Raw genomic sequence first — 12756 nt, 5'->3', positions numbered from 1 at the left:
CTACTTTGCAAACACGTTGACCGTTTATTGAACGCCTCTCAAGAGAGAAGTAAATCTCAGCCTGCCGGTGTGTTTCTGGTGTTGGAATATTGCAGAGTTTGCAAGAGTTTTCATTTTGTGTCCGACTATGCTTACGGGAATAGCACTTTAGGCCTAGCAAACACTTAGGTCCATCTCTCTTGTAGGACTGTGTAGCTACACTACAGTTCAGTGGAGAGATCCTTGCATTGGAAAATCAGCTTGCCTCCTTTTTCCGTTCGTCATATTTAAAACATGTGTACGACAGGAGTGGACCCCGTACATCTCCGGCTATACGGAGAAGCCCGATAAAAAGAAGAACTCCAAGAGGAGAGAGCGCAAAGGGAGAGCCAGAACCCACAAGTCACCACCAGAAAATGAGAGCTGTCGTCAACTGGTGAAAGCCCATTTCAATATGGGAGTTTCTACTCTGGTCACTCACAATTCACTATTTTGGTTTACTTCCCCTGCCTGCTTGTGAAAACACGCCACATAATTGGACACTGTAACCAGAACACCAGACAGACGGGCAGAATTGAAAGGCCTTCCCGTAGTCATTTTCTTAAAGAGAGCTTTTGCGTTCAGTCTTGTTGTGGTTGATTGTGAAGCCAAAGGAGGTGATTGCCTGGTACAATTTGTGTCTCCTTCATTCTTACTTGTGTGATTGCTAACACTTGGTCTCGTTCATTCTACTGTGTGATTGCAGACACGATTATTGGTTTCCTGCATTCATCCCTATACTGATTAGCTGATACAATCTTCCGTCGTTTTGTGGATTGGCACGCGATGTTGGAGCTCGGGCGTAACTCACGAAGTCGTTGGCAGGAGGGCGGCTCCCAGAACCACTGGGAGGTTGCAGGGGAAGGGCAGTGGCCGGGACCCAAAACAGAGTTGACTCTGGAAGGAGACCCGGTTCCTAGAAGCCCTCCTGTCCTTGTCCACACCTCATTCTGGGACTGGACCCCCGTCAACTTCATCGATTCTGTGGGACCAAGCAATCAAAAGTGGGGTAAGGACCTGTATCTCGACTCGCAGGAGCACTGGGTCTGTTCAGAAGATGTAACATTACAGAACAGATATTGTTGACTGTAAGAACAGATATGCCTTTGTCATGCAGAACTTGGCCGTAATGTCAGCTTGTTGTTCATGAATTTATTCGTATATGTTGGCCCCTTTTCTAACACGGACTCTTTGGTGTTCACTGCTGATCGGGACTCTTAAGTTTCCCAACGTCGCTCATTTCGTGTGTTTCTCATGATTTTTCTCTCTGCAGTGATCAAGGAGTAGTGCAGCTTGGGATGTGTGTGTCTTTCATCGCCGGACTGCCTGGCGTTGAGTTATAAACGTATCTGGTCTAATTACTAAATTAAAAACCTGAGGTTAACGTTAGACTAGGGTTTTTAAACGACACTAGCCTGAGCACACGATAACCACTAGTCCAGTCAGAGTATTAGCCTACCTCACCACGGGCCTGTGTGTTGTTTCCTAAACAGGAAACTCTGCTGGCTGAAACTCGCACCCTGTGCATTTTTCACGGGTCCGCGACCCCAGAAAATGGGCTTCCCCACCGTCCATGATGCCGTATTGCCAATGTCGGCGCCGGACTGCCGCCCAGCCCACCATCCCTGCCATCCAATGAACATTGTCCGACGCGGACATCAAGGGGAGGGGACCAGGGCCACCATGCACCTAAGGGCTGCTCTAAAGCCGTGTTCACATTGACAGTTTGAAATGACTCAAATCTTAATTATTATAGATATATAAACAATTTCAAATATCTGTTCTTTGTTCCTGCAGTCTGAACAGCAATAGGATTAGGAATATTCTCTAGCCACATTTCAAACCACCTTCCGGTAGTGTGGAGATCAGAATACAAATCTGATTCCTGGCCATCTGACGTGTTGATACAGTGAATCTGATTTATTTGCCCTCAAGGGGTTTTGAATTTTTAGGCATTCTCTTTGATGCTTACTAGCCTCTCTGACAAGAACGTGTATTAACTAGCTTGTTAATTGTTTTTAAATATGATTCTTGAACATTCGAAAAACTGTGAAACGTCATCATGCCAGGAGTCGTCACCTTAGCCTGCTACATAACGTTTCTGAGTGCTTAGGAAGCACAAACACCACCAATCAAGCCTACAGCACGCACACCACCGTTGTATCTACTATGAAATGTGACTAGCGGTAGCCATGTCAGCAAATGACTGCTGTCTGAACACAAACTAATCTGATTGTGGTAACTTCTTAAACTTGATGTTGGATCAGTCAGTATCCCAAAAAATGGATGAAAAAACCAATGATTTGAGCATTAAGGCCATGCCAGTGTGAACAAAGCCTTAGGTGGACCCAGGGGAGTTGGGACTGGAAGATGTCTGGACGCCCATCTCCAATGCAACTTTTTGTTTAAGCGAAGATATATTAATAAGATGGGTTTAGTTTGGTTTTATTGCTAACATTCCTATGGCTGCAGCGTGCAGTACTCTTGGCGTTTATGCTAGAGCGGCCATTTAATGAATCTTTCAGTCTTTGAAATGGTTCAAGCAACTTGTTGTTCTTACAGCATTGTCCCAAAGTAGGAAGCAGAAATAGCAACACTCAGTTCTTTAGGTCAACATTTTGTTGGGGCCGGAGGGTCTTTTCAAGAGCACCCCCTTTAGTGGTTACATTTGAGATCCAGGAGAGCAGCACTGAATAGGCCCACCACTGTAGCTCTGGCATGTTGAATAGATGTTACTTTTACTGTGATGTTTTCCTCAACGATTGGCCTCTTGTTACCCCTTTCCTGCTGAATATCTAAGAAATGCATCATTACAGTTCCAGTCATTGTACAATCGGTGTGCAAATCTACAACAAACTAATCAGGATGGCCACTATAGATAATAATCTGCTGTTTTGTCAAGTGTCTTTAAATCAGTGATATGCAGTTGAATTTACTATATGAATAACCAGTCACTACAGCAGCTGAACACTGCGTTTGGTCCGATTTAAGTCACTCATCTAGTGCTGTATGTTGTGTTGGTACAAAGCTATGAATTTGTACATTTGGAAAGTTATCAATATTTTTGTGATAATAATATACCATTCAAATGGATGGTTTAAATGTACTGTACATATCTTACAGCTTAAGACTTTTACATCAATAAACAATGCAGTTTTATAGTACAGGTCAATGTGTGATTGAATGAAAACTTTAAAACGTCCAAACTGGAATAAACTTTAATTGTGTAGGTAATGTTGAATGACAGAATGAGCATGGCCTCGTGGGAAACAAGCCCAGATGCAGGCGCTGCTGTTTAGTTGTAGGTCATGTATCTCGGGGTGGCGCTGAACTTGGCGTAGGACTTGATGACCTTGTTGACCGCCTCCAGGAAGTCCTTCTCAGTGGCGATCTTCCGGCGGGCGCGGATGGCGAACATACCCGCCTCCGTGCACACGCTRCGAATCTCGGCACCTGAYAGGACAAAACAAACGGTGTGAYTGTTTGACTACCKTGCATCCCAAATAYGGCTTGACAGGGTGTGKGCTACATGGTTGGAGCCCGTCATTGGGCTGCAGTAGAGTGCAGGGTAGAGAATTCCAAYGCAACCKTTTTACATGTCAATTACTAAAAATAGTGGTGCCCCCTTGTGTCGCATCACCGGAACAACGYGGTGTCGGGTYATCTTACCTGTGCTGTTGGGACAGAGACGAGCCAGCAGCTCGAAGCGGATGTCTCTCTCCACGCTCATGGAGCGGGCATGGATCTTGAAGATGTGAGTACGACCCTGAAACAACACCTCATTCTTTACCACACTGCCAGGCCACTACATTCATATTGAGGAGTACATCTCAACCCAATCACATCTTCACTATTCATCCAGTAGGAGTAATTGTTGGCAGCTAACTTCATTCACTACTCATTCATCTTCATGCATTTTTTATTACCACCTTTGTAATGATGTAATCTATTCCTCTGCATATTCACCAAGTCAGGGAGGAGTCAGTGGCTACGTTCCAAATGGCACTCTGTTCCCTAATATAGTGCACTACTTTTGACCAGCCAAATGGCACATTATTCCCTAATATAGTGCACTACTTTAGACCAGCCAAATGGCACTCTGTTCCCTAATATAGTGCACTACTTTTGACCAGCCAAATGGCACATTATTCCCTAATATAGTGCACTACTTTTGACCAGCCAAATGGCACCCTGTTCCCTAATATAGTGCACTACTTTAGACCAGGATCCAAAGGGAATAGGGTGCCATTAGGGACTGGAGTCCGAGAGGTCAGAGTTACTCCCGTTCTAATCAGACATTGTATTCACCTCCAGGTCTGGCAGGCTGAACTCAATCTTCCTGTCCAGTCGCCCGGGCCTCATGAGGGCCGGGTCCAGGGTGTCGGGCCGGTTGGTGGCCATCAGGACCTTGATGTTCCCCCTGGGGTCGAAGCCGTCCAGCTGGTTGATGAGCTCCAGCATGGTCCTCTGGACCTCATTGTCCCCACCGGCTCCRTCGTCAAAACGGGCCCCTACAAGACAAGACAACCCACATGTAAGTCGAGGCACAATAACAGACAGGGCTACTATTTCTGGTSACAAGATGAGCATCCTGTGCACGTCAAGCTGCCTCCTGCTCTATGGGTTGTTCTGGCTCGGACAAGGCTACTTACTACCACTTCTTGTGAAATGCATAAATGTGTTCTTTTACAGAGTTGTCTGGCATTTAAATCAGTACACAAGTTTTTTTTTTAAGTGCTGACCTCCAATAGCGTCAATTTCGTCGAAGAAGATGAGGCATGCCTTCTTGGTTCTGGCCATCTCGAAAAGCTCCCGCACCATTCTGGCACCCTGAGGAAGAGAAACAAAGCACAGAGAACAAGGTAAGCTCACACTGATTCAGGACCACATTCTTGAGTTAATTCTCCATCATCCTGAGTTCTCAAATCAATTCAATACATCCTGAGTTCTCAAATCAATTCAATACAACTTGATTGTGACTCGCTCAGGGTTGAAGTTCCCTATATACAGATCTAGGATCAGCTTCCCATCCTCCGATCCTAACATTAACCATTACTGGGGAAATTCAAACTGACCCAAAATCAGTGTCTGGGGGCAACTTCACCATCCATCATTGACTCACCTCTCCCACGTATTTCTGGCCAGCTCTGAGCCGATGACCCTGATGAAGCAGGCATGTGCGTTGGCCACGGCTCTGGCACACAGGGTTTTACCTGTACCGGGTGGGCCGAACAGCAGAACCCCTTCGGGGCTCAATACCCAGGTTGACAAACCTCTCGGGCTGAAAGCAGAACGGACAACGAGAGGAGACATCAGCAGAGGTACAAAGGTCCAATATGTTTTAAGTGTACAAGATGTCTAATAACCTGCCACAAATGCAGGAAATCTGAGGGCACTCACCCATGTTTTTATTGCCTTACTTATTGATACTTTCTCATTTTAAATGTCATGAATGTATAGTTTATACGCATTTTGTGATATTCGGTAGGAATTATAAATGACAAATCGAGACTATAGAACACTTACATGGAGCAGTGGGTCTCCACCACCTCCCTGAGCTTCTCAATCTGCTCTTTACATCCACCCACTCACTGTAGGTCACATCAGGCTTCTCCTCCACCTAGTAGACAGGAACAGAGACAGGAGAGACGTTGCTGTTAGTTCAGGTAGCTACAATACGTCGAAAGTATCCTTATTTCAGGCCATGGTCGTAAACATTAGCACCAAGCAGAAAACGGACAAACAGGAGGCACTACTTGAGTGTATTCACTAGAACCAAAGGGGCAGGACCTACCTGAATTTGTCCAATAGAAACTCTGTGCAAAGAATTTTCCATTTGCAGTAAACAGTTTCAGTAGCAAAAATGTTTTGGGCTATGATTACACCCAGAACTTGAACAAGAAGAAACATTTCTTTTTTCTGTTGCAAAAAGTTTTGCTACTGTTTCCCTAATGAATAAAACCTTTCTCAAAACAGATGTTGGCCTTCTTTGCACTGATCTGAAAGCGCTGACCGGTGATAGCCAACCTAAGGATAGCTTCTACCATATTGTTTTCAGCCGTCAAGTACTTTTCCAATCGTGCCAATACAGGTGAGGAAACAGATCTTGAATTGAGATCAAGCGGTTGTGTCACGTCTTACCTGCATCATAGTGACTGTGGGGTCAATCTTGGGAGGCAGAGGAATGTGGATCTGGTACTTGTTTCTGTCCACACTAAAAGATAAACACAGGAGACTTAAGTATCTAACAATAATACTGTACCAATGCAATATTGAACATTGGCACACGTGATTCTTATTGGAGCAAGAGATATCACCCTTCAGCCTTACCCGACTCTCATACCCTCCTCTATGTCAGTGGGGGCCACCTGGTCACTCAGGTCCACCACAAACTTGGCAAACTGCTTCACATTGATGATGTACTTTGGGTCTTCAGAGTCCGCGTTGATGATCTTTGTGCATCTGCCACAACAAAATACAACAAGCATGTGGGTGTTTAGCTCAAACTAGAAAACAAAACCTAAAAAAATATCCATTGTTTTTAAAGACAGTTAAATCTATTAAATGATGCTGGTGAGATACAGTAAATTGAGAAGTGTGCCATACCTTGCCACCTGCAGAGGCTGCTCGCTCTGCAGAGTCTGTTTGTCTGCAGCCAGATCCCATAGAGCAGGGGGAGCCAGGCCAGTGTCCGATTCCTTAATGCCTGCATGGTTAGATAGCTGAGGTTAGTGCACGTACGCTGTCTATCAGACTGAAAGCAACAAATAGACGTTCTGCTATCACTAAGGAAAAGCAAGCCACATTCTAAATATTTTCAAGCATCATGGGAGAGTAGAATACTGAAGGTAATCCAATCCCTATTAAATATACACTACATGTTTAATGAGTGATAATGCACATGGATGTTACGTATAACCACATTGCAGCCTACCGGTTAGTTCATTGATCTTCTTGAGCAGGTTTTGGATGTCATCTTCCACTTGCTTAATCTGTCTGGAGTAAGTGCTCTGGCCCTGTACACAACCAGCAATACAAAGATGTCAGTCAAGGAATTGCATGTTTTTCAGGGAATGTAGACTATGTAGTTATTGTAGCAGATAATGACATTTCAATCAGTGATAATCAACCTTTAATCAATAGGTAATAACGGGAAAATGAATTGGTCTGCCCTACACCATTAGACATCATCACAGGGGTCATTATGATTGTAGCTAGGCCTACAAGATGTGAAATAGCAATCAATTAATGTACAGGTATAGACTAGCTCATACTCACATAAGTTTTCAATAAGGCAATGTCTCCTTCATCCAAAGCTGGAGGGCAAAAACACATTTCAATTTGAATTTACATRACATTCACGAACAACCAATTCATAGCTATTAAATAGGCAAATATCATTATTGTAATAGCTTGTCTTTATATCAAGGCATAATTGATCATTTAAAGAACCCACTGTGACATAGGTGTCCAAAACAAAAATGGCAGTATTCATTAGCCAGGGCTAGCTAACGTTAGCCCTGGCTAGCTAACATTAGCCCTGGCTAGATAAACTAGCTAATACGTTAATGATATTAAGCCATACTAGGAAAGATCACGTAACACCGTGGCTTGTGTGATTTTTGTTCTAGCTCATATTGTTATTAACTAGCTATCTTTGTTAAAAGTATTCAGTGCATGACAATGTATTACATGACTTAAATTAGCCATCATAGCTAACTGTCGTACTGACCAAGCTAGCTAACGTTAGCTAATAAACAGTGGTTCTCAAAAATATCATCACATACATCTGATAGGTTTATCCTCCTCTTCTTTGACATCTTTGATTTTCCTTTGATCGCCTCCCAAAATAATCTGGCATTGCTAATGTTATTCTGTGTATAAAGTTTTACTAAGAGATTTTGTGCTTCAGCACAACAAGGATTACACAGCAGGTTTTACTTCCGCTATGCACAATTGACGACGAATGGAAGTCGGACCTTTATTTGACGACCCATTGTCATAATGTTCCAATTTAAAAAAAAATCTTATTTTATAAACCAAATTCTGTTCAAATGTATGAATGTTTTAAAAAAAATTAAGCGACATACTTAATATTAGCATAACAGTCGTTTGTGAGAAGATGTCTCTGAAATTTAAAAACTATTATTTAGGACTAAACATAAGGTATCCTATGTGGGATATCGGAATTTAAGAGTGTAAGCCGGTCTACCCAGTAAGGCACTTGTAAAAGCAGGCCCATGTGGTGCACTGAAAACCGGGCGACATACTAGCATTTATAAAACATTTAACTGAATACATTTCACAGCTGAATGTTATAGCAGACCTTTCCAGTATGCTGATAGAAGCATTAGAAGGGGATGTTACAGTCGTCTACTGTAATGCCATTTCTGGTAAGCATTGAATGAAGAGGTGAAAATGCTGCTGATACTGACACAATTCGCTATCATGCAGCTAGCTAGCGAGCAAATATGCTAGTTAACTACCGGTATATCAGATAACAGCTAACGTTAGCTAGTTATCGCATACGAGTATGGAGTGTTATTTAATTAATATTGTTAATATAACCATTGTAGCTTACTAGCTAGCTAACGTTACTGTCTATGAAAATCGTTACGCTAACTAGCTAAATTACTAAGAGAGACAGCATTGATGTTGTGCATGTGTTTGCTGTTGCTGAATCTTAGTTTGGAATAAAGACACCTGCTGCACAGATTTGTTCATATACTGTAGCCCCACATAGCTAGCTATAACACTTAACATGGCAATTTTTTTGTTCATTTGTGGACGTTTAGTGATCATTTGTATTAAAAAATATATATATTAAAAAAAATAGGACACTACTCAACTTATTAAAGGATATTTGACAGTTCTAGCTCACACTTATTCAACAACATGTATGTTTTGTTAACAAGGGGATTTAAGTGTTTGATAGGTTGCAGAATGTTATTCTCCATTTAGAGAATGCAGCCAGATGGAGGTGATAATGGTTGCCTCCTCTCTCCCTCAGCCTCAGTGCAGATCGAGGTGGAACCTGTTGGTCGGTGGTTCGAGGCTTTTCTGAAGAGGAGGAACAGGAATGTATCTGCCTCCTTCCAGGAGCTTGAGGAAGAGGAGGAGCTGTCTGAGGAATCTGAGGATGAAGAGCTGCAGCTGGAGGATTTCCCCCTGCTGAGAACACTGGACCCCAAAGACTGGAAGGTAGTTGGGTGTATTCATTCTGCGATTCTATTGAAAATCATTAAATGGAAACAAACGAAAGGGATAAACATACCTGAATTTGTCCAATCGAACCCTTGTTTGCAACTGTTGGAATAATGATTACACCATAGATCAGCTAGATGCATGCAAGAAGTGTGCAAGGCGGTATTAAATGTGTCACACTGCGTTACTCAAATTTTTTCTCTGACCTGTTGTAGCAACCTCATGATGGGTATTGACGTTATATTGAGCTGGGTGAATGGAATATATGAATGGCACTTATCCAATATGCTGTAATAGAAATCGTCCTCCTCATCTTAAACAGCACCGACTGCCACTGAGTTAGACGTTAATATCAGTGGGACCTCGCTTCAGAACCGTTAGGAACACTGTATTGAATTCTACCTTTGGGAATACGTAGTAAGGATGTCTTCCCCCTTGGCGTTTCTTCTTTTCAGAATCAGATCACTATGCTGTCCTTGGACTGGCTCATATGAGGTACAAGGCGACACAGAAACAAATCAAAGCTGCCCGTGAGTATTTCCATGTGTTCTGTTGTCGTCTTCTGACCCACATTATATTTGTTGACCATAAGGTTTCTCTGCATTACTTCCAGAGTTCATTAGAATAGCAGCTTGTTTTACCGCAGTATTTAAGTCTAATGTTTTTCGACAGACAAGGCAATGGTGTTGAAGCATCACCCTGACAAAAGGAAAAGCTGCGGGAGAGCAGATTGTAGAAGGAGATGGTGACTACTTCACCTGCATAACTAAAGGTAAGGACATTGAAAAACATTGTCAGCAATGCCAAGGTTTGGTTTGTTCAAATCTCGCAGGGATCACATGCACATCCTAAAAAAGGAAGTCCCTTTGGATAATCATCTTAGATAGATAGGTGTTATACCTCACAGTACTCCCTCTGTATACAAATACAATGATTATAGTATGAAATATAGTATTGTTTTACCAGAGGGTTGCTGGCATCAATATCTGCCAATGTTCCCTTGAGCATCAAACTTAACCCCCTAAACTGCTCATTGGGCACTGCAGCTGCCCTCTGCTCCAACRGAATGTGTGTTTGTGTGTYTAACGGGAGAGGTGGTGTTGGATAAAAGCAGAAGACGGATGTCTATCTGGTGGACTAATAAAGTAGACGTTATCTCTTATCATGTGAGGCTAAACATTCTGTTTCAGCTCCTATTAACAATAATATTTTGTGTTTTTATCTCATACCAGCTATAGAAATTCTGTCAGATCCTGTGAAGCGAAGAGCATTTGACAGTGTAGATCCTACCTTTGACAACGCTGTGCCCTCAAAGGGCGAAGGCAAAGATAACTTCTTTGAGGCGTATGCTCCTGTTTTTGAGAGAAATGCCCGGTGGTCTTCCAAAAAACACGTGCCCAAACTTGGCACTATGGATTCCTCTTTTGAGGACGTGGATAATTTTTATTCTGTTTGGTAAGTAAGACCGTCACTGGCCATCATGCGGAAAATGCCTTTAAGTTTAAACTTTGAACTACAAGGYAACTACTGCCCTTCTCAACTTATTGTAGACATGCGGTGTATAGAAACTTCTCACAATTTGTTGTTCATTGATTTCAATTGTGAATTTGTTTCCCATTCATAATCTCAAGGTACAACTTTGACTCATGGAGAGAGTTTTCTTATTTGGATGAAGAGGAAAAGGACAAGGCAGAATGGTAAGTAATATCAGAACATGGTGGGTCATATCAAAACCATCCATGTGGAATGCACTGTCTTATATTTATGTATTGTAGATGTTTTATTGTCACCAGGTACAGAATGTGTRGCTTTACAGGGTTAGCCATAGTACGGTGCCCCCATGGAGTAAATTAGGGTTAAGTGCCTTGCTCAAGTGCACATCAACCAATTTTTCTTTCTTTTTCACATAGTCGGCTCAGGGTTTCGAACCAGGGACCTTTCGGTTACTGGCCCAGAGCTCTAACRGCTAGGCTGCCTGTGTCTTCCATTCTCAGTAGTGTCTGATTTGTATGCATTCATCTGTTGAATTCAGTCGTGATGAGAGGAGATGGATTGAAAAGCAGAATCGTGGAGCCAGAGCCACCAGGAAGAAGGAAGAGATGAATAGACTACGGACACTTGTTGGTAAGGCCCACTAGACATGCATACCTGTTCTTACTTGAACAATAGAAAATGACTAACTCAACTGAAATACCTGGCAGATGGGTTCATGGAATGACACTGTTTGGGTGCGTTTCTGTTGAAAGACACGGCCTACAGCCTTGATCCCAGGATAAAGAAATTCAAAGATGACGAGAAGGCCAGAAAGGAGAATGAGAAGAAGGCCAAAGCAGACGCCAAGAGGAAAGAGCAAGAGGAGAAGGAGCGGGTCAGTCCGACACATTAGAACATCCATTTTGTTTTATTCTTGCCTCTCCCTTGTGTCCAGATTGTTTCTYCATAGACTTCAATGCGTTTCTGACTCTGTTGGTATCAGGCTCGGCAGGCAGAGCTGGATGCTGCACGGCTGGCCAAAGAGAAGGAGGAAGAGGAGGCCAAACTGGTTGCCCAGCAGGCCAAGAAGGAGAAGGAGATCCAAAAGAAGGCCATCAAGAAAGAGAGGCAGAAACTGAGGACAACTTGCAAGGTGCTGCTTGAATGGGGTGGCCTCTCTCCAGGGAATTAATTAACATTTGCTGGTTAGTGGGCAAGATTGTAATGCTGTTTAAGGTACCCAACTCATCTTAGTATTTTCCTGTCCTCTTTTTTTGTTTTCCCCTGAAGAACTGGAATTACTTTGGTGACAATGAATCTGATAGTGTGAAAATGATGGAAGATGTGGAGAAACTTTGTGACCGTTTGGAGCTTGTGAGGTAAAGGATATTAATAGAAATTGCCTTATTGGTAATACTTTATACAAATCTGGAGTTTAACTCTACAGTGGGAATCACTTTCTTTCTCCAGTCTGCAATCCCTGAATGAAGGATTGGCATCGGGTTCAAAGGAGGAGGGCAAGGTAGCGGTGGAGAAGCAGGTAGAGACCGCCACACATTGGCATGGCACCACATGATGACTGGGTGTAAATATGGTACACAGCTTCCTTCTGTACCACTGACATTGTTTTGTGTGTGTGTACAGGTGCAAGAGGTGAATGCCCAGCTGCAAAAGGAGAAGGATGCGGAGGTGCAGGCCAGGCAAGCTGTCCGCACTACCGTACAGGCCAGCGGKGGAGGCGGGGGTGGTGGAAAGGGCTGGAATGAGGAAGAGCTCCCGCTGCTCATCAAAGCAGTCAACCTGTTCCCTGCTGGAACCAACGCCAGGTACCCTCCCAGGGCTGCGTTCAACAGGACACAATGTTGAAGTAGAACAAACAAGCCTAAAAATACATATATATAATGAACTTGCTTCTCATATGTAGAATAAGGAACTCACTCTATTCATGACATTTCTGTATTGACATGTTTTACTGCTCATGGGAAACCGGCACTTTCATTTAAACAATGGTACAGTGAGGCTATAAATGGTACAAGTTCAATATTCATTACATTTATATCT

General features: G+C 43.0%; 2 protein-coding genes across 2 annotated transcripts; one reads left to right on the top strand and one right to left on the bottom strand.

Annotated features, from left to right (window-relative positions):
• Positions 1-3220: 3220 nt before the first annotated feature.
• LOC112077589 (26S proteasome regulatory subunit 7-like) lies at positions 3221-7944 on the bottom strand. Its single transcript, XM_024144084.2, is given in 17 exon segments — positions 3221-3471; positions 3688-3784; positions 4327-4529; positions 4761-4848; positions 5141-5160; positions 5163-5269; positions 5271-5299; positions 5545-5558; positions 5561-5608; positions 5611-5638; positions 6160-6232; positions 6349-6480; positions 6625-6724; positions 6953-7034; positions 7297-7334; positions 7806-7866; positions 7868-7944. Coding segments are annotated over 17 exon segments (1290 nt in total). The 5' UTR covers positions 7880-7944; the 3' UTR covers positions 3221-3313.
• Positions 7945-8209: 265 nt separating this feature from the next.
• Positions 8210-12576, top strand: LOC112077588 (dnaJ homolog subfamily C member 2-like). Its single transcript, XM_024144083.2, is given in 14 exon segments — positions 8210-8411; positions 9029-9219; positions 9595-9598; positions 9678-9752; positions 9895-9932; positions 9934-9994; positions 10455-10677; positions 10854-10919; positions 11255-11346; positions 11469-11590; positions 11699-11848; positions 11986-12074; positions 12166-12235; positions 12340-12576. Coding segments are annotated over 14 exon segments (1461 nt in total). The 5' UTR covers positions 8210-8353; the 3' UTR covers positions 12562-12576.
• Positions 12577-12756: the final 180 nt, after the last annotated feature.

Source organism: Salvelinus sp. IW2-2015, unplaced genomic scaffold (genome assembly GCF_002910315.2).
Source record: "Salvelinus sp. IW2-2015 unplaced genomic scaffold, ASM291031v2 Un_scaffold4722, whole genome shotgun sequence".
Taxonomy (NCBI): Eukaryota; Metazoa; Chordata; class Actinopteri; order Salmoniformes; family Salmonidae; genus Salvelinus; species Salvelinus sp. IW2-2015.
This window is presented reverse-complemented; position numbering and strand designations above follow the sequence as displayed.